Raw genomic sequence first — 22927 nt, forward strand, 5'->3', positions numbered from 1 at the left:
CAGTACCTCAGGAGCTCAGTGTTCTGTCAGCTGGGGCTACGAACCATTAACCCCCAGGAGGTTGGTTCGGTCCCCCTTCTAAGTCCCACGAAGCAGGTAGCCTGGTTGCCAACCAGTGCTACCTGAAAATAATAAAATAAAATAAAAACAAAGGAAACTCTCTGGAGCTCCAGAGAAACGCACCCAGTTCCTTTGGCACAATGTTCTAAACTGAGTCTGGTAGAAGGGGCATAGAGGGGAGGAGCCAGCATACACATACACACACTAAAGGTTTGTAAATTGCCAGGCTCCAGTGGACCCGATCTATACCCCATGGTACAAAACCTCAGTATCCACTAGGACGTAAGAGAAATGTGGATTAGATAGGGGTGCACCACCATAGAGCAGGGTATAAGCAGTACAGTGCATGAAGAGGCAATAAGTAGCGGGGAGAGGCAGCACAGACCGAGGGGTGGAATGGAGTAGAAGAGAGACCGTATATAGGTGGGGAAGGTAGCACAGATCAGGGGGCATGATTAAACAGAGGAGAGGCAGCAGCTGCAGAGACCAGAAAGGGAGGCAAGACAGTCCACAGTTGTGGGACTGAGCAGAGTAGAGGCAGCGGCTATTGGCATACACTATGGTGGTAGGAGGGTCAAAGTGTGAAATGGAAGTTAGTCCACATAGCAGATGACTGAGCCAGAGATTGGTTTATTAACCAGGTGGAAACAGGAACCAGTGAAACAGAATTTACAGCAGGTACAAGTTACACGTATTGTCCAGTTTCAGCCAGGAGCTTTAGGGTTATGCTGGGTGTTGTGGTACACCAGGGTAGTTCAAACACTATGTGCTGACTCAGACACAGTGTTGGCAGCAGGGTTTACACACACACACACACACACACACACACACACACACACACACACACACACACACACACACACACACACACCGTGGTGGCAATGTGGCCTTTGGGGTCTCGGGGCATTCGATATACAGTGTAACTCTGGGACTTGTCTGTGGACAGCAACCGTGTCGTAGTGTCCATTGATCATTGGCCCTCATTCCGAGTTGTTCGCTCTGTATTTTTCATCGCATCGCAGTGAAAATCCGCTTAGTACGCATGCGCAATGTTCGCACTGCGACTGCGCCAAGTAACTTTACTATGAAGAAAGTATTTTTACTCACGGCTTTTTCTTCGCTCCGGCGATCGTAATGTGATTGACAGGAAATGGGTGTTACTGGGCGGAAACACGGCGTTTCAGGGGCGTGTGGCTGAAAACGCTACCGTTTCCGGAAAAAACGCAGGAGTGGCCGGAGAAACGGTGGGAGTGCCTGGGCGAACGCTGGGTGTGTTTGTGACGTCAACCAGAAACGACAAGCACTGAAATGATCGCACAGGCAGAGTAAGTCTGGAGCTACTCTGAAACTGCTAAGTAGTTAGTAATCGCATTATTGCGAATACATCGGTCGCAATTTTAAGAAGCTAAGATTCACTCCCAGTAGGCGGCGGCTTAGCGTGTGTAACTCTGCTAAATTCGCCTTGCGACCGATCAACTCGGAATGAGGGCCATTGCAAGAAGAGTCAGCATAGAGTGCACATTCAACAGCAGCTGCATGGACCAGGAGGGGATATAGAGGGGCAGGGCTGACTGCGGCTGTGCCCTTCCATGGCACAAGAGCTCTGGGCAATGGCCCTGTCAGCTCACCCTTTGAGTTGCCCCTAAGTTCCAGGCCAGCGGAGGAGAACTCTGAGAAGAGGTCAGGGTGCTGTATATGTGTACCTTAAAAGCTGAATACCCCATGTAGTAACAGAGTGGGGCAAGATGTGCATAGGAGTAGGGGCATTTCTGACAGCATCCTGATAATTTTTATGCCATTAATTTCTCTGGGGAACAGTACTCGACTCTACTTAAAGCTGTTTGGGGAAGGGGGGAAGTAATAATGACTGCATTTGGTGGAGCACTGAAACCTACCCGACACTGCCAATTCACGTACTTGTGCAGGTCAGCTTGCCAGTCATGTCAAGATTCACCTGTAGCTGCAGTCCGGTGCAGCAAGGGTGCCTCCATCTTGTCTAAGGTTAGCTGAGCCATTATAGCCATACACAGTGTCTCTACGCTCATAACGTGTGCCTCACCCAACCAATCCACTGATAGAGCTTCCTATTTAAAGTGCTTCTATCCACCTTTACTTTACCAGTACAATAAGTCTCCTAGGACTCCTGGTCCCCTTTGGCAGAAGCCATTTTCAGATCCTGAGCTGTAGCATCTGAAACAGTTTTCTGCATTTGTCACCCGAGTGCTCCTTCCCTTTGGTTCAGTCTGAATCAGCACTCTCCGTTCTCTACGGGACTTCACCATCTGCTCCTGCTGTTATCAGCGCTACTTTCTAACACCAGTGTACTGTCTGCATCTTGCAGCCTAACTGTGATTGTTCCAGTCTGCTATGAAAACTTCATGTATGCAGTCTCCTCACTCACACCACCAGTGCCCACAGTTTGCTACTGATTGTCCAAAATTATCCATCTGCTTCTGCAGATACACATGCAATAGTGTGTTAACAGACTGTTCTATTCAGTAAACCTTAAGCACTCACGTGTATTAGGTTATTAGGTATTCATACCGCTATCAGGTATCATTCTGGTAAAACCTAGATTTGCTCTTTTCTCTCAGAAATCCATATTGACTACTTTATGAGGAGAAGGCTTTTGGGATACTTCAGAGGATGGGTTTCTCTGGCAAGTTTTTGAATGATATTTCAGCAGCCACAGTCTATGTCAACTGTATCACGTCTCCTTCTTTCGGAGTTGCCAACAGTACCAGGCAAGGACTAGCGCTGAGCTGCCGCCTTTTCCAGACCCTCGCAATATTTGTTCCCCCTTATGTCTTTAAACTTTTATGATTTCACACTTCACTAATTGTTTAGATTAATAGGTATTCATGAGTACGCTTAAAGTTATTGCAAAGCACTACGCATAGTGGTAGATTGGGTATTTCTGATACCAAAGATATTATTTGTCTGTGCAACTTGCTTGCTGTGTAAAATGGTGTAATAGTGGTGCTCGGAAGGTCTGGGCTACTATTGAGGATGATGAATTGGGCCTATCCACGGTTTCATCTCTCCTCTGGCTCACTGTCTATTTGTACTAATAGGAAATTTGGATTAGTCCCTGGTCCCTCTCCCGTTATTCAGATTTTTCACAATCCACCTTTCCTCTGAGTAAGGACAGAATACAAATTTTCTCCATGGAAAGAGAGATTATTTAAATGATATTACTAGGATGTGAGTTTTCCTCAATTCTCTCAAATTCAGGCAGATTCCACTCTTCCTTCTGGGAACGATTACCAATTTTTACAGCGTAGACATTTTCATTCCACTGTGAAACATCTTCTGACTAGTAGGCTCCTCTCCACCTTTGAATCCTTATGCTTAAGACATTCCTCGACTAGCGGCTTGATTTCCCTCTTGTATGCACTGCTTGTTGAGTAAGCTTCTCCCCTGTGTGATTCTCATGAAAAGGCTTGGGATGTGGTTTTGGGTGCTGCTTTAGAGGATGAGAATTGGGCACAGATCTGGAATAATGCTCCCTCTAGCTCTATTTGTGTTAGAAGGAAGGAGAATACATATAACCTACTATATAGATGGTACAATGTGCCCTCTTGATTGAGCAGAATGTATCCTGGCACATCAGATAGATGCTGGAGAGGATGTGTCAGTGAGGGCACCTTTCTACACGTATGGTGGCCCTATCCAAAGATAGAAAATCTTTAGAAGGAAGTCATCAGCCTTCTGGCATGTTTACTTAATATTCCCATCAGGTTTGGACTGGAATACAGGGGCACAGGGGAAACCCCCGGAGGGCCTTACTTTGTGTGGTCCCACCTTCTCATCTAGGGATAAAGTTCTAGACTATGCACTTGAGTTATACATGCTGTTTTGCTGTTATTACCATGCATGCATTAGTAGTATTTACTATATATATTCATCAAGGGACCCATGCACTCTATTACGGCTGCCCACACCCCTATGGTCCCCTACCACTGCATTTCCCCCGGTGGGCCCTTCATGCCCCAGTCCGGCATTGATTCCCATTCCATACGACCCTAACAAAGTTCTCCCTCCCTTTAGTCCTCCCTATGTTAATTAGATATCAAAGTAAATTAATGCATCATGTACCCAGTGCCAGATAATGGGAAATAGGAAACAATTTGCTCCTCCTTCTATGCCCTCAATTTTATCTTGCATCTGGCACCTCTATCGCATGGAATATATAACTAGCCAGTGGCGGGCTGGGTCGGGGGTGGGGGTGGGGGGGCAGAGTACCATGTGCACTCCGGGCCACACTGAAATCCTTGTGTCTTTGCCTGTCTCCTGTGCAGTGAGATCCCTGGTGGTTCAGTGGTAGATGTGACCGCAATCCACAGCGGTACTATACTGTACCTGTTATTACTGACTTGAATCCTACAGGGCTACAGAGGACCTGTAGGTCCAAAGTTAGTAAAAGAAAGCAGCCTGTGAGTGAGACAGCAGACAGAACGTGTGCGGCTGTGCTCAGTGAGACACAGCTGAGCTGTACACAGCCAGCGGGGAGGGGGATTTTGGCAGCAGTGACTGAATATATTAGTGACACGGCTACACTGCAGCTAGCGGCCGTGTCACCCAGGACCCCCCCCCCCCCACACACACAGCTATTTCCAGTGCCTCCAACTCCCAGCAGCTAGTCCTAATGACTACAGTGACCAAGTCAGCACCACCTGCTGCCGCCTGCCTGTGCACAGTGACGGTCAGGCCGGAGGGAGAAGAGAAGAAACGATCCCCTCCTCCTCCCCTCACCTCTCCGTATTACTCCGGGGATCTCATGACAGTCCCCGGTGTAAAGCCCATGGAGGAGCTGCGCTGCAGTTCTGGGCCAGGTAATGAAATAGTAATTTACAGTATTAGTCACCCACTATCTCTCTCCATCACCTGCTGCCTGTCACCCTCTCCCTGTCATCACCCACTGCATCTCTCCATAACCCACTGCCTGTCACTCTCTCCCTGGCATCATCCACTACCTTTCTCCATCACCCACTGCCTGCCACCCTCTTCCTGGCGTCACCCACTGCCTCTCTCCATCACCCGCTGCCTGTCACCCTCTCCCTGGTGTCGCCCACTGCCTCTCTCCATCACCCGCTGCCTGTCAACCTCTCCCTGGCATCATGCACTACCATTCTCCATCACCCACTGTCTGTCACCCTTTCCCTATCACCCACTCCTGGTCAGCTTCTCCCTGACATCTCCCACTGCCTCTCTCCATCACCCACTGTCTGTCACCTTCTCCCTGTCACCCACTGTCAGTCACCCTCTCCCTGACATCACCCACTGCCTCTCTCCATCACCCGCTGCCTGTCACCCTCTCCCTGGTGTCGCCCACTGCCTCTCTCCATCACCCGCTGCCTGTCAACCTCTCCCTGGCATAATCCACTACCATTCTCAATCACCCACTGTCTGTCACCCTTTCCCTATCACCCACTGCTGGTCACCGTCTCCCTGACATCTCCCACTGCCTCTCTCCATCACCCACTGTCTGTCACCTTCTCCCTGTCACCCACTGTCAGTCACCCTCTCCCTGACATCACCCACTGCCTCTCTCCATCACCCGCTGCCTGTCACCCTCTCCCTGGTGTCGCCCACTGCCTCTATCCATCACCCGTTGCCTGTCAACCTCTCCTTGGCATCATCCACTACCATTCTCCATCACCCACTGTCTGTCAGCCTTTCCCTATCACCCACTGCTGGTCACCTTCTCCCTGACATCTCCCACTGCCTCTCTCCATCACCCACTGTCTGTCACCTTCTCCCTGTCACCCACTGTCAGTCACCCTCTCCCTGACATCACCCACTGCCTCTCTCTATCACCCACTGTCTGTCACCCTCTCCCTGGCATCACAAACTGCACTCTCCATCACTCACTGTCTGTCATTCTCCCCTGTCACCCATTGCCACTTTCTCCCTAGAATCACCTACTGCCCCTCTCTGTCATCCACTGTCCGTCACACTCCCCAGTCACCCACTGCCAGCTACCCTCTCCCTGGTATCACCCATTACCTCTTTCCATCACCCACTGGCAGTCACCCTCACACTGGAATCATCCGCTGCTTCTCTCCATCACCCGCTGCCTGTCACCCTTTCTTTAGCATCACCCATTGCCTCTCTCCATCACCTGCTGCCTGTCACCTTCTCCCTGGCATCACCCACTGCCTCTCTCCATCACCTGCTGTCTGTCACCCTCTTCCTGGCATCACACACTGCCATTCTCCATCACCCACTGTCTGTCACCCTTTCCTTATCACTCACTGCTGGTCCCCCTCTCTCTGGCGTCACCCACTGCCTCTTTCCAACACCCACTGTCTGTCATTCTACCCTGTCACCCACTGCAGTCACCCTCTCCCTGGCATCACCCACTGCCTTTCTCCATCACCCACTGTCTGTCACCCTCCCCTTTCATCCACTGCCAGTCACCCTCTCCCTGGCATCACCCACTGCCTTTCTCCATCACCCACTGTCTGTCACCCTCCCCTTTCATCCACTGCCAGTCACCCTCTCCCTGGCATCACCCACTGCCTCTCTCCATCACCCACTGTCTGTCACCCTCCCCTTTCACCCACTGCCAGTCACCCTCTGCCTTGCATCACCCACTGCCTCTCTCCATCACCCACTTTCTGTCACCCTCCCATCACCCACTGCCAGTCACCCTCTCCCTGACATCACCCACTGCTTCTCTCAATCACCCACTTTCTGTCACCCTCCCCTGTCGCCAACTGCCAATCCCCCTATCCCTGGCATCACCCATTACCTCTCGCCATCATCCACTGTCTTTCACCCTCTCCGTGGCGTCGCTCACTGCCTCTCTCCATCACCCACTGTCTGTCATCCTTCCCTGTCACCCACTGATAGTCACCTTCTCCCTGGCATCACCCACTGCCTCTCTCCATCACCCACTGACAGTCACTCCCTGGCATTGCTCACTGTCTTTCCATGCACACACTGCCAGTCACCCTCTTCCTGGTGTCACCCTCTGCCCTTCTCCGTTATCTTCAGCCTCTCTCTCTATATATATATAATATATAGGATGATACAAAAGTCACAGTACACCCTTTTGTTTCAAAAACTGTGCAGGGAATTCGAAAACTGAATACTCCAGTAAAGTATGGGTGAGGTGGGTTATCTTTTAGGGTATGTACTGAACATGAGCACCATCTTGAATCTAAGTCAGTTTTTCCATTTCCTGCACAGTTTTTGAAACAAAAGGGTGTACTGTGACTTTTGAATCACCTTGTATATATATATATATAAACATACAAACACAAGCACACACACACAACTGGCCTTTGGGAGAGATATACAGTTGTGCTCATAAGTTTACATACCCTAGCAGAATATGTGATTTTCTGGCCATTTGTCAGAGAATATGAATGATAACTCACAAACTTTTCTTTCACTCATGGTTAGTGGTTGGCCGAAGCCATTTATTGTCAGTCAACTGTGTTTACTCTTTTTAAATCATAATGACAACAGAAACTACCCAAATGACCCTGATCAAAAGTTTACATACCCTGGAGATTTTGGCCTGATAACATGCACACAAGTTGACACAAACGGGTTTGAATGGCTTCTAAAGGTAACCATCCTCACCTGTGATCTGTTTGACAAATGGCCAGAAAATCATGATTCTGCTAGGGTATGTAAACTTATGAGCACAACTGTACAAGGTGATAAATGTCACGTGCTTAAACCAGTGCTATTTGACACTTATGCTGTTCATGCACATTCAGATAAAATGCTTGTCAGACTGACAAGCATTGCATCTGGCAGCATCGGACGGGTGTAGTATGAGTTGCCAGCAGCCGGGTCTATTTTCCCTCCAGGTGGGGTCGTGGACCCGCAAAAGGGAGAAAAGGTGTCGGTATGCCGGTTGTCAGGATTCCCGCGCCGGTATACTGTGCGTCGCGATCCTAACAACCGCTATACTGAATACCACCCCCTCAGACACTACAGATATCTGGGACATACATGATATGAGATCTCTCACAATGTATTGACCATGATATCGGCACTCCACCCCAGGGAGGAGACATTTTCCTGTTCCCTTCCCATGTGAACGGACAGGGGAAATGTCCATAGATCGGCCACAGTAAGGCATACACTGCCCAATGCAGCCGACTTTCCACTTCAAAATATCGAATCGGGCACACATGCTGGACAATCCGGCATGTCCGAACAATATTCCCGGATCGTTCACCTGCATACAAGCTGCAATTATCTGGCCGATGTTGGGTGGATCGGCCAGATAATATTAACGTGTATGGCCAGCATTACATGAACATCAGTAATTATGAAAGCAGGAAAAGTAAAGAAAATCACTTTTCTCTATGGTATCTGCAAACATCTAATGATTTGCCATCACCATACTATATTATGGTGATGGAAATCATGCAGATGTTACTAAAAACAATAAGCACACTTTTGTGGCTTATTGTTTTTTCACATATTGACAGGCTTACAGTACCTGCCAGTATGTGTACTGTGCCAGACCACCATGCTGAACCGCCTTCAAGCGATTTAATGATGGGCCATTACTTATGGGCCAGTGCACTGGACCTGCATCCAGGGTAAAAGTTGCCAGCCAGCACCTGTAACTAGCATTATTAATTACTCCTCTGAATTGTTTGCTCAAATATGGAACCTGTGTTGACCTTTCAAAATGTCCTTCACTTTGGCCTTATAGTAGCCGATTGTACATATTGACTTATTCCTATTTTTATCCTTAGAGCCCTCCACAGGGGTTCCTCTCCCCCCCCCCTTTATTTTCTTTCTCTCTCCATTTTTCTTTTCATCTTTTCACTTTGTTTCTTTTTTCTTCTCTATGGCCTACCTTTATGCTGTGCTTGCCGGAGTATTTCTCTAATTGTAATCTGTGTTATGACTTATTAATGGATCACGCACTTGTATGTTTTTATATGGACCTGACCTTTACTTTGTATTTTTATACTTCTGCAAATTAGATTTAATTGGTATTGGTCCCTATTGTTCACTGTGATCTCTGTAATAAAATGTTTTATTAAAATCCAAAAAAAAAGAACATTCACCGTGCTAGACCAGTTTGTTATGCTAATAAGTTTATTAGAACCATACACAGGGGTGGGGCAGTTTTCGGAAACCCCCCCTTCACCTCTGTCTTGCCAGCGACCACTGCATGCAGTAAAAAGGGTGCATAGGAGCTGCTGCACATGCCCAGTTTCCTACCAAGTCTGTTGGGTGTGTGTGTGTGTCTTTGTGTGAATATACATGCTCAAACATCACACCAGTGAATGAATCTGGTAAGTGGCTTACCGTGACCACTGGGCCTGGTTATGTCTGAAGTACTGTATTACATAAACTGTACATTGTTCGGTGCAGACTATAGCTTATTACGGGATAATTATGCATCCTTCATGGGCTGGCCACAATCGCTCTAAAATCAAACATTTCGTAACCCTCCTCCAGAAATCCTGCATTTGCCCCTGAGAACAATTGCTACAGGAAATTAATGGGTGTGATTGCAGTTAAGTGACCCAAGGCCCAGAAGCACCCTTTACGCTCTTACGGTAATGGGTGCCAGCTGCCGGTCTTTGGGGCTCCCTACCGCTCCTGTGACCCTTAGTACAGTAAAGTGATGCACATGCGCTGCACAAAATAGGGGTATTTTTTTTACAATAAATACCACGATAATGCTGCCGGGTGACTTCGCAGTGACAGAGCTTTCTCGCAAGTTCTGTCCCTGCATACGATTAAGATACATCCATGCAATGTGATCAATAATGGCATTGCAAATTGACTCAATTTTATCACATGCGGATGGTGATAAATCGGCCTTTTAGTGATGACTCAACAACTTTGGCTCTTTCTTTTACTTAACCACCTAGAGTTTACAAGAGTTTATTCCATCTTTACAAATCAACGACAAAAATTGGTGCTGTCTTGGGAAAACTAGGACAAATGCAAGCCCTACCCTTGATCGTAAGCCAACTGCTGACTGAGCATCATGGGAAATATAGAACATTTTATGGCCAGTTGGAGTGCCGGAGAATGTCCATTCCTGTGTAAATATACCGTTTATCATGATAAAAAATATGTATACCTTTCAGACGTTTGATTTAATTAATTGGTGTTTTAGAACAAGAAAAGTCCCTGAGGTATATATTATCCAATTATTTTACATACTTTTATTTTGCTAAGCAAACTGTAGGAGACATAACAGCTGGTAACTAAAAGAAAATGTACATTTAGATCAAACAATTCTCCTTGCATGAGAACGGTGATGTGCTGTCAAATTGGGCAAAACCATGAAAGTGACATATGTCTTACTGAATCCAATTCTAAATCACGTTTATTTTACTAAGGTCAAATATTTCTCCTGAAAATGTAGCATAACTATATATGGGATGCGGTTATGTGACCGGAGGTCGGGAGCCCGCCGATCACTATACCGACGCCGGGATCCCAAGCAGTGAGTATGCCAACCAACAGGAACTATTCCCACTTGTGGGCGTCCACCACACCCATATAGTGGGAACAGAACCTGTGGTGTGCGCAGCGAGCCACCGAGCCCACTACGTGGAGAGCGCAGCGAGCCTGCAAGGTGCTTTGTTGCGCTCGCTCCCCACCGGCCATCTAAAAGCCGGGAAACCGCCGGCAGAATGGAGACCAGCGGGCTCCCAACCACCGGTCACACAAACCCAACCACTATATATAAAGTGATCATACAGAAATTAAAAAGTCTTCAGATCTACTTTTATTTGTATACTTATTAAATGAAGTGCATTAGATGCAGACATACTCAGACTAGATCTCTTATAAAAACTCAATTCTACATAGAGAGTAAAAGCAGGACTGACATAAGGAAGGTTAGGAAAGTAAGAATAAAAATGAGTTATTGCTGGTATAGTTACAATATTAAATAACATTAACATGAAAACCTTTACATACTGTATTATATATGCAATGTCTTTACGCTACTGAAAATAATAATTTCAATGTACTGTAGTATAATTGTTGGAATACACTTTTTACAATACTTCCTTTCAACGGGTTCTTTGCTGGAAAATGACTATATTTTAGTGCCAAAGGCATTTTAATGTAACTGAAATGAAGGAGGAACATTCAGCTCACTTGTAACTTGAGAGCAATGAATGACAGTGTAATAATAACAAAAAAGTTTCTTCTTGTGTTTATTAAATAGTCAGCTCAACAAATCTTTTATTGATATTTGGGAAAACATAACATGATTTTATGTCAGAAATAAGGTTCTACTTCAATTATATTTTTCAGCACAACTAAGCCTCACAGTGAAGCGTGGGATCGTATTTGGGATTTATATTGTTAGCATGTTGAGAACCAATAACTGGAGTGGCACAGAAGAAAGTATAGGAGATACTGCCAAGGATCCCACTCATATTAGCATATCATGGGCCCCAAAGGACAAAGGCAATAGAACATTTAGTTGGAAAAGTACTCCCTGCGGTAATAATCTATATTTTATAAAGCCAGGATATCAGAAGGGAATAATTTGCACCTGCTTTCGTTCTCCTACAAATAAAGCATGGAACAATACCAGTACAAGTTTCAAGGACATTTGGAAGCTACTTAGGTAAACATTAAAGGGAAATTTACTAAATAATATTAATTCTGAATATGAAAACACTGTTTATCAGACACATGAAGAGTTTCTGCAGAATAATATAGTTTAATGGACACAATACCATCATTAGAGAGGTCTTTAAATTCTTCAAATACCATTCCATACTTGCCTGCTCTTTTAAAGCATTCCAGGAAGATTGTGAAAGTAATGTAGCCCATACACTTGTGAGATAATCAGTGCTAAGTGCTAACCTTCGATTTCGACCGCATCTGTGAGAGAAATCGAAGGATTGTATGCACATTTTAGGTACCTTGCGACGCGATGCGCGGGCACGCCGGTCGAATCTCGCATCTCAAGATATTATGTGCTGCACTTAATATTTATCGAATCGCAGTGCGATCGCATGTGTTTTAAAAACACATGAGATATATCGCACTGCGATGCGCGATGGGCACCCGCCGGGAGCGGACGGAGGCCGCTCCCACTTAGCGGTGACATGCTCATCACGTGATTACCATGCAATCTATCACATTGCATGGTAATCACTTTGGCAGTTCAGGTGCGATTTCATCGCACCTGAACTGCCGGTGCGATGCCACGCGATGTTGCATCGCATCGCACAAGTGTATGGGCACCATTACACTTATCATCGTGTATATGTACAGCTACATCTGAGAGGCATGACACAAAAATGACTTTCATCCAATGTAAATGAGCTCCAAAGCAGTTAGTAAGTTCTACTTGAAAAGACACGGATACTTCTCAGGATTTGCTTGTGTACTGTGTTTTACAAGTGGTTCCATATAAGTGGCCAATAGAAGCATTATTAAGGGGCATATATATTAACATTATTTTTACAAAAATAATGAGAACAAGTGTGTTTTCATACCATTTTCACATTATTTTAGTATTACCTGAATGTATTAAAGGGCTTTTGGAGCAGTTTTCTTGAAAAACTGCTCCAAACCCTTTCATTCTAATTTTTTTTAGTAACCAAGATCGCATTTCTCATACTTAATGGGAAGTGTGATCTGGCCGAACTCACTAAAAAACAAATGTAAAAAAATACTGCATTGAGGGGGCAATTCAGAGTTGATCGCAGCAGCAAATTTGTTAGCAGTTGGGCAAAACCATGGGGGTCATTCCGAGTTGATCACTCGCTGCCGTTTTTCTGCAGCGCAGCGATCAGGTCACTACTGCGCATGCGGATGCACCGCAAGAATCCATTCGCACAGCCAATCGCAAGGAGATTGACAGGAAGAGGGCGTTTGTGGGTGTCAACTGACCGTTTTCTGGGAGTCTTTGGAAAAACGCAGGTGTGTCCAAGCGTTTGCAGGGTGGGTGTCTGACATCAATTCCGGGTCCAAAAAGATTGAAGTGATAGCAACGGCTGAGTAAGTCCAGAGCTACTCAAACACTGCACAAAACCTTTTCATCCCGCTCGGCTGCACAAGCGCTCGCAGACTTGCAAAGCGAAAATACACTCCCCTATAGGCGGCGACTTTCTGATTGCAGCACTGCAAAAATAGCTAGCGTACAATCAACTCAGAATGAGGGCCCACGTGCACTGCAGGTGTGGCAGATATACAATTTGCAGAGAGAGTTAGATTTGGGTGGATTATGTTGTTTCTGTGCAGGGTAAATACTGGCTGCTTTATTTTTACACTGCAATTTAGATTTCAGTTTGAACATACCCCACCCAAATCTAACTCTCTCTACACATGTTATATCTGCCCCCCCTGCAGTGCACGTGGTTTTGCAAAACTGCTAACAAATTTGCTGCTGCGATCAACTCTGAATTAAGCCCTGAGTTCACCAGGGGCGGATTGGCCATAGGGCTCACCAGGAAGATTCCTGGTAGGCCGATGTGTCTATGGGGCCTGTTTTCTGTATTGTTATGTGGCCCACACCCACATGACAGGCAGTCCACCACAGTCAGTACACTGCATTGTCCCCATTCATTCTGTTATTCTATCTCTGCAGTACAGCAACTCTGCCATCCGGTGATACTGCCATGGCTACATAGTATGTTATACCTCTTGTCCTACCCATGTCGGACCACTTCTACAAATTTTACAGGGCCACTGTTAGTTCCCAATCCACCCCTGGTCTCAGACACAATCAGGCCATATGGATAGGGATCCCGCCTTCCTCAGCATGTCCCACCATCTCATCAAACCGCACCCCCATTAGGGCTGCTTCCATAAGCTTCCCGGACTGGTTTTCCATCCCAAGCCACCCCTGGAGCTCACTGCTAATCCTGTACTCCTGCACAGCTTTCTCTGCCTGTTGGCAGAGAAAGCTGTATAGGGTCCCGGCCAATCACATTGAAAAAAAAAAAAAAAAGTGAAAAAAAATCACACTCACCAACCCAGGGATCAGTGATCAGTGCTCTGGTGAGGACTGCCAGTCATTGGGGCTCCCTGATGCTTCTGTGACCCCCGATGCAGTACAGTGATGCTGCAAGGCGACAGCTCATTTTACAGCACCAAAGATCACAGCAGCAGGGAGCCCCGATAACCAGCAGCCCTCCAGAAGAACTGATCCCTGCCTCTGGTGAGTATGATCACCGGTGATGATAGTGGTGGTGGGGTGTCCTCACGGCTAGGGGGTGCCCGGCGGCAGTGGTAATAGTGATGCTGGTGGCGGCAGCACATACTCAGACTATTCTACTGGTACTCTCACACACTAAACTTTTCTCTTTTTCACTCTAATATTTATTTCATTATTTCATATATATTTTTTATTTTTCATCTTCTATTTGTATATGTTCTATTACACTGATTTATGGAATATGCTATGTGCTGCAAATTTGTATGGGTTTTTCTAAAATGTAATGACTGAAATGTACATAAGTCCAAATCAGGTTGGGCTCTCATGTGGTATTGTCTTACTGCCCTGGTGCCCTCAAAATGCAGATACATAAAAGCGTGAAGAAGCAGGTGGCACTCCAGGGTCTTCTTAGAGTATAAATATATTCTTTATGACATGCTACAACAATGGCACCAACGTTTCAGGACAACAAGTACTTTTATCAAGGTAGTATGTTTCATGGCTTGCCAATATTGGGGTAAATTCAATGAAGGTCGAAAACTGCCTTCTGTCGAAAAGACGGCAGTTTTCGACTTTTTAAGGTCGAATAGTGATTCGACCTATTCAGTCCCAGCAGTTTTTATTCGACAAGTCGTGGAATTCAACTTGGCGAATAGTACGTGAATTGGTGGTATAGCTGCCGATTCACGTACTTTTGAGTGAAACGGGGCCAAATTCGACAGAATTTGGCCCCGTTTCCGACCATCTCAGTCCGACATAAAAATTTGTCGGACTGAGATGTGGGACCCAGAGGAGGAGAGGGGTGGGAGCCACAGGGAGACGGGGGACAGCCGCAGGCAGACAGGGAAGATCAGCGTTACAGCACAGCGCTGCAGCAGGATGTCTCACAGCCACGCTGCTCACAGCAGCGTCCACCCAGCTCCAGCAAGTGAAGTCACGCTTACTGGAGCCGGGTGGACACTGCCGTGAGGTCGGGCAGTTGTGTGACATCCTCCTGCAATGCTACTGTAGTGCTGATCTCCTTCATCTCCCCGCCGGTTGTCCCCACTGGTCTCCCCGCGGCTCCCCCCCTCTCCTCCTCTGGGTCCCTCATCTCAATTCAACTTTTTAAAAGTCGAATTGAGATGAGATTGAATAGGGGTTGTCGGATCCATTCCGACAAATGCATGTTGGAATGGATCCGACCCTAATTGAATATACCCCATTGTCTATATCCTACTTGCTCCTACGTCATTCTCCTTGGAACAACTCTGGGTATTGTCTAACCTCAATCTACATTATAGAAGTTGGGAACAAATAATACAGTACAAAATACTTATCAGTATTAGTACTGTAGTTGAGTATTAAGCTGCATAGCATATTAAATAACAGTATTAGCCAAAAGGTGCATGTTACCTGGAAAATAATGCTTCTTCCAACCCTGGTGATATTAACGTTGTGTGGCTGGCTATTAGCCATATTTTTGTGATCAGTGATATCTATTATGTATGGCTCTTTGGTGCCTCCCAAATTATACCGAATTTGTAAGATACCTGAAAAAAAAGTATGAATACATTACTACACAGGCGCTAGAGAATTCCGTCATTTACTGTAGATAAACACCTTAGGGCAGTGGTTCTCAAACTTTTTTGAATCACGGTCCCCTAGAGTATCAGAATGTTTTTCACGGCACCCCTAGGCCAAAAGTTTAGAAATAAATATTAAATGAAGTAAATTATGTTTATAGGTCATCCTTAGGGTCAGTTACAGTATGTGGTGAGGAACAAGATTTGCTTCTGTTTGTCCACAGATTTTATGATTGGCAGCCACCAGCACTGGTTTTGCCTATTACACTGGCCATAAATGATTTGAATTGGTCCTGAACTACCAATCCAAGGCAGCCCTACAAGACTCCTGAGGAACCCCAGGGTGCGACAGCACACAGTTTGAGAACCACAGCCTTAGGGAGTTAATAGTATACTCTATTGGCCGCTAATTGAGATGAATTACACTTGTAGCAACACTACAATATTTTAAGTGTAACAAAATCATTACGGCATACAAACTATACTAAAGTACACTGAACTAAGGATAATGCAATAAAACCCACAGGTATGATGCAAAAGAAGTACACAGAAAAAGCTGAATATTAACCGATTAGCTTGACTGATATACAGTGACTACAGAAAAATTATTATATATCATTATATCATATTACTATTTATATCAGTGTTATTATGGTTGAATCACTACCATGTAGTGGCATGATTGAACGTCTAGTGCTCTATCATGCCGTCAGTCTAAAATAGTAGTGATTCATCAGGACCAGGATCAGTTAACATATCCTAAATCCCTATGTGTAGTAATTTAAGGATACATATATCCGAGGTTATTGAGTAAAAAGTAATTTAATAGTCACACATTTTCCCAAACATTATGGGGTATATTCAAGACGGCAGTTTTCGACTTTTTTAGGTCAGAAGGGGTTCTGACCCAGAGGAATTCGACTTGTCGCAAAGCACGTGGATCAGCAGAATAGCTGCCGATCCGCGTGCTTCTGTCGAAAACGGGGCCAAAACTGCCAGGTTTGGGCCCCCTTTTCGACCATCTCAATCCAACTTTACAGTCGGATTGAGATGTGGGAGCCGAGAGGAGGAGAGGGGGGAGACCAGCGGCGAGACGGGGGGAGAGCCACGGGCAGACGGGGCAGAGCAGCGCTACAGCAGCAGCTGTAGCAGCGTAGCCAGAGGATGTGTCACAGCCGCCGCTCACAGCAGCGTCCACCCGGCTCCAGCAAGCGAGACCTGCTGGAGCCGGGTGGACGCTGCTGTCAGTGGCGGCTGTGATATATCCTCCGGCTATGCTGCTATAGCCGCTGCTGTAGCGCTGCTCTCCCCCGTCTGCCCGCGGATCTCCCCCGTCTCTTTTCCCGCATCTCAATTCAACTTTTTTAAAAGTCGAATTCAGATGGCATTGAAAGCCCTCGTCGGATCCATTCCGACAAATGAATGTCGGAATGGATCCAACTTCAATTGAATATAAAGTACAGTGTGTGGTGCGCCGGTCAACACATAAAAGATGAATGACTCAATTTATTAAGATAAAAATAACATAAATGTAAATGTAAATAAATGTTGGAAAACCCCACATACCAAGTTTCATGCTATTTTAGTCAAGTATACCCTTTTACAGCGTCTTTCTAATCTCAGAACATGAAAGTACTCATCTACTTAGTGTTAAATTGCTAAAAGAAAATTGATCATCCAGATGCGATGCTGTACCTGGTGGCTTCAGGAGCACGGCCAGGTAGTCCTGGGAATAGGAGCTGACGTACACAAGGATACACGGTGATTTGGTGGTACTGAAGCTGAAAAGCAATTCCTCTTTTGCTAAGGAAATATCTGAAGCAGAAGTCTGTGGGATACTGAATGTGTCTTTCAGGCTGACTGATGCTGAAGTAGATGCTGTATGGAAATTATATTTCAGCCATGTTCCTTCCTCAAAATAACCACCAACAGCTGTAAAACACAACGCATAAAATACATGAAAAAGAATAAAACAAACACAAACACTGTACATGTCATAAACATGTTGTAGTCAGTCTGAATTCTTAGATGGCCAAATCTGGATTGTCTGGGGCAGAAAACTGCAGTTAATTGGCAAACTCTTTTATCATTGTGTAATGTTTTACTGTCTCAAGAATAATGGATACATAAACTAATAACATTAGGCACTATCTCCTACACCATACGCCTTATAACGGCACCTAAACCTCAGTTTCAGCCACCCTGTGTTTTTTTAATGTCATGTTCGTTGGTGCAGCAATGTTTATATATTGTGTATTTGTTCTACATTGTCTTGTACTGTAAGTCACTGTTTTTCTTGTTTTATTAATTTGTTTATGTAGTTTGTTAGACGCTGCGGAACCCTTGCAGCGCCATTTAAATAAAGGATAATAATAATTATTATTATTAAGGTGTGATATAATGATTATGTAAAAAAGCACTTTGGTGCTACTGTAACTGTAAGACAGCAGATAGAGGGTCTTCATACATTGACTACCCACACAGAGAACCTATATTCTGCAGACTGAGGGTTGATAGCGGATTCAGTATGATTTACCAGTGGACGGGATGCCGGCTGTCAATATCCCGACAGCGGCATCCCGCCCACCAGTATGTCAGCAGCAGGGTGAGCACAAGGAGCCCCCTCGCAGGCTTGCTGCGGACTCAGTGGCTAGCTGCGCTCACCACAGGATCTATTCCCACTCTATGGGTGTCTGGGACACCCACTAGTGGGAAAAGTCCTGTTGTGCTGGGAATCCGGCTGGCGACTTTGTCGGCTGTCGGGATTCCGGCGTCGGTATCCTGACCGCCGGGATCTTGACAGACGGAAAATGAATACCATATACCATATACCCCAAGTGTTCTTAACAGTGGACACTACATCTAATGTTTTCAATATGGTCTTAAAACACCTCTATAAGCATTCAAATCGGATTCTAATTTAATTTCTAAATATCTGAATGTTTTTCTTTATAAAATGCTAGGACCGCCTTATTTATTTCCACACTGTTAGACAGGGGACAATGAATGCCTATAATTTCATTAAAACAATAGAAATGTCCTTCTGGATATTAATATCCTAAATATTACTTAATTGTAAAAGTTGGAGATAAATAGTGTAGGATCAGCAACCATGGGTACTGTATTTGTGTGACATTTATAATTATATTTTGTACAGTAAATGTAAACTCATATACATTTTGATGATAAATTATCGACAACAGTTGAAGAGCTATCAATAGAAATATATTTCAGGCTATTTATATGCCACAAAGCTGAGCATCTCAAGTTTAACCATGCAAGACTAACAATACGGTAATTATACCAGCAATGTAATTTACTTTATAAAAGGGCTTGATCCAAATGTTTGGATACAGCCTTACATTTATGAGATATATTAACTATTCTCTACCTACATTTGACCTTTAACACTACATAGTAATAAGGCAGTTTTATTGTTGCAGGCATGTAATATGTAATGGTATCTGTCAATAATATCTATTTTTATAAGATTGCTATCTTGTTTGTGACATTTATTGGAGGTATCCTATTCTAGCCAATTTGATGTAATATAGTGATGAAAATGTAAATAGGTGTTTGCGCAAAAGGGTGTTTTTTTTAACTATAAACGTTACATGTTAAAAAGTACGGTATATACAGTACAGTATGTTTAAACTACAGTTTAAAAAAAAATGTAATAATGATGATAGAAACAATATCTACTTTTAGGAGAAATATAGGACGCAGGAGAAAGTCCCATATGTTCACAGACCCTTAGGTTTATAACTGTGGAGTCTGAGTATATACAGTATATATATGTACATTGTACAAATAAACTAAGGAACCTGAGTGGACATTGGGAAATAATTACTATGAGCCTGATGCAGGTATGGACACAAATGCAATTGCAAATTGCAACAACTGCTGATAGCTGCAAGTAAAGCTGTGCCCAGGAATGAAAAGACGCCCAATGGAACTAATGCAACTCATTCACAACTGCATACACATTTGCAGACTATACGCAAGAACAACGAACATTGGGTTTAAGGGTAGCCCTGTGGATATGTAGACTGGACATGACAGTAGCGATGCAGGGGCAATTTTTCTGTATGTAAGAGCTTGCAGCAGACGTCAGACTCATGCCCTGAAAAGGTCCATGAGATGCCTGCGTTTATGCAAACACTCCCGTTTTTCTTCAACAAAATGGTGCTTTCCTGTCAGTCGCTTTGAGAATAAATCCTCATCACGAGCAATTTTGCAGTAGCACCTAGATGCTTGCGCAAAGAGATTGCGGCACAGGCAAAGTATATATATATATATATATATATATTATCACTGGTTTCACATTGACAGGTATTCTGACCAATACCATTCATATACATCGACTGATATGTATTTTAAATTATACACATATTTGTGGTGCAATGTTTCCTGAAATCAATAACTAAGTTTGATTATCTGGTGGACTACCAGCTTGATTGATCTGTTCCAACACCTCACAATTGTTTTCCCATTTGGTACTGTTGATGCCCCTGATGAAGTCTCATGTAGAGATAAAACACTTAGGATAAAAGAAATTATAATATCCGTTATGAGGAGTCACAATTAAATGGCAGCGCCCTTTTAATAGGGGTGAAAAATCTTGACCTCAGGATTGCAAAAAATGTACAGCTCTGTATCACTAATCTGAACTATAGTTATTACTCTTGTATTGTAATTTCTTTTTTTATATTATCTTGTGGCCACAGGCCTGAATAAATTGGGTGTTGACAAAGGTTTAAGTAATGAACCCTTATATAGATTAGTTACTAAAGGCATCGAATGGCGATTAATCCATATTGGAATAAGGATTTTTAGTTCTGTCAAGAGATAAACTCCTTTCTACCACTTTGGCGCCCACTGCTATCAATGAGCAGTGTAGAAAAAAAGCAGCGGCACTCCTATGTAAGGCAAATGAGGTAAAACTGTAGTACTGTGCCGACATTTCAGAGCATTGCACCTCTTTTCTCAAGGCTTACCACAAATATCGTACTTGTGTGTGTGTGTGTATATACATATATATATATATACATACAATGATTACAGAACAATGTCCCGGGAAGCCGCACTGACACTCTCAGATGAAATGCAGGTGTCCGGTTAACGAATGTAAATATAGAGACTCATATCCATCCTACAACACCAAGGTTAGTAGCATAGACAGAACCAGCACACTGCTCAATTTTCAAAAGCTTTTACTCCATATGTCATATCAAACATGAATAATTGCAAGGCTCAGCGTATACTCATCGTCAAGATGCTGATACAGAAACAAAACATTGGTGCCATCCCAAACAGTCGTTTCGGTGTCAATCCTTTTTCAGGGGAACAAACAGCTAAAGTGCCAAAGTGTCTTGTGTAAAAACTGCTTGTATGCAGTGCCTGTATGCAGGGCCAACACCAGGACCCCCCAAAAAACTCTGTAGACGAGGAGGGAAGAGGCACAAAAGCAATACTGTAGGAAAAAATCAGAAGAGAGGCAGGAAATAACGGTGTTGAATTTGTCCTTGTACATACCCTCTGAATTAGAGATGGCTGTTTTATCGAAGGGACTGTCGCATGTGCAGACGCACTATCAGAATAAATTTGATTGTGAAATTGAGCTGTACAGGCTCTAGAGACAGCTACGTCTTAAAGATTTTTTCTTTAAAAAGGGGGAAGTGAAAAGACAATCAACACCATTTAGGGGTAAAAGAACCTTTGAAGCCCAAAATGATAAAGGCGGGGCTATAGTACTACCGAATAGGCATGATTACATTGAAGAGGTGTTATGTCAACTCTCTGACAGTGAGTGTTATAAGCCTCTTCCTTTTGATCCTACAGAACGTTTTAAGAAGGAAATTGACTCCATCATCCTTCTAGGTTTATCTAACAATTGGATTGACAAATCCACTGTTTGCTTTTTGATGCAAGAATTTCCTATAATTCCCTTAACTTACATCTTGCCTAAAGTGCATAAGTCACTAATCAATCCGCCTGGTAGGCCCATTATTTCTTTGCGAGGTTCCTTAGGCCAACCAATTTCCCAGTATATTGATTTTCATTTGCAGTCGGTTGTTCAGTCCACACCCGTACTATATTAAAGATACCACTGATTTTTTATGCAAGCTGAATGCCACCGGTGCACTGATGCCCAGGTGTATTCTGGTGACCTTAGATGTCACCAGTTTATACATGAACATAGGGCATAATGAAGGAATCTCTGCTGTAAGATATGTTGTTAGCCACAGTCCACAGTATGCGGGTCTGCCTTTGGAATTTCTTCTTTTGCTGATGGAGGTGGTCCTCCATAAGAATTACTTTTTGTTTAATAACGCCTTTTATTTACAACTTAAAGGCACAGCGATGGGGTCTAATATGGCCCCATACTATGCAAATCTTTTCATTTATCAGTATGAGCAGCAACACATAATGGGTGAATTATTATTTTTGCGGTACATTAAGTTTTATGTATGTTTCAACAATGACCTCTTCATGCTGTGGACTGGTGATGAACAATTGCTAATTGAATTTATCGACAAATTGAATATGATACCAGGGTCCATCAGATTCACCAGTACTTATAGTGCTGTTGAAATTAATTTTTTGGATGTTTCAGTACATATACAGGATGGAATGTTGACAACAGGGATCTACAGGAAGCCCACTGACAAAAATTCTCTCTTACTTGCTTCAAGCTTTCATCCACCAGCGTTAAAGAAGGTACTGCCCTATTCTCAACTTATTCGTGTGGCAAGAATTACCTTAGAACGGGCTAAGTTACCTGGCGCCCTGAAATTGATGGGTGACAACTTCATCAATAGGGGTTACGATAGGGAAGAAGTAAGACAAGCTATTGAAAGATGCCAACAGCTCCCTCGAGAGGAGTTATTGAGACCTCGAGTAAAATCGGAGTCTGAACGCTTGGTCTTTGCCAATACATACTCCATTTCATCTGGCAATGTTCGCTAGTCAATTCTCAAACACTGGCATATACTCCAGTCAGACCCAGTGATGAAATATTATTGTGACAAGCCACCACTCTTTTGCAATTGACGCAGCCACAGTTTGAAAGAGGAAGTGACCTTTTCTGATATCAGCCCACATGTGGGCAGGGGAACCAGCTGGCTGCAACTTCAAGAAGGTGCCTTCAAGTGCCACGGCTGCGTCA

At 44.3% G+C, this 22927-nt stretch overlaps 1 protein-coding gene and 1 long non-coding RNA gene across 5 annotated transcripts in view; one reads left to right on the plus strand and one right to left on the minus strand.

The window, feature by feature from the left end:
* The window catches only part of CNTNAP2 (contactin associated protein 2), a 2955022-nt gene that overhangs the window by 200219 nt on the left and 2731876 nt on the right, over nucleotides 1-22927 (minus strand). For all 3 annotated transcript variants that reach the window (XM_063922438.1, XM_063922437.1, XM_063922439.1), the window contains exons 19-20: nucleotides 17455-17691; nucleotides 15590-15726 (exon numbers count right to left, since the gene is read on the minus strand). In XM_063922438.1, the coding sequence (XP_063778508.1) occupies nucleotides 15590-15726; nucleotides 17455-17691 (374 nt within the window). The remainder of the gene's footprint in view (nucleotides 1-15589; nucleotides 15727-17454; nucleotides 17692-22927) is intronic.
* The window catches only part of LOC134927663 (uncharacterized), an 80943-nt gene that overhangs the window by 38738 nt on the left and 19278 nt on the right, over nucleotides 1-22927 (plus strand). The window contains exon 3 of one of the 2 annotated variants that reach the window (XR_010177702.1): nucleotides 11332-11641. The exons of the other annotated variant lie outside the window; for it this stretch is intronic. This is a non-coding gene — a long non-coding RNA (uncharacterized LOC134927663). Of the gene's footprint in view, nucleotides 1-11331; nucleotides 11642-22927 lie in introns of those variants that run through there. 2 annotated transcript variants of the gene reach the window in all.

Source organism: Pseudophryne corroboree, chromosome 5, assembly GCF_028390025.1.
Source record: "Pseudophryne corroboree isolate aPseCor3 chromosome 5, aPseCor3.hap2, whole genome shotgun sequence".
In the NCBI taxonomy this organism is placed as follows: domain Eukaryota; kingdom Metazoa; phylum Chordata; class Amphibia; order Anura; family Myobatrachidae; genus Pseudophryne; species Pseudophryne corroboree.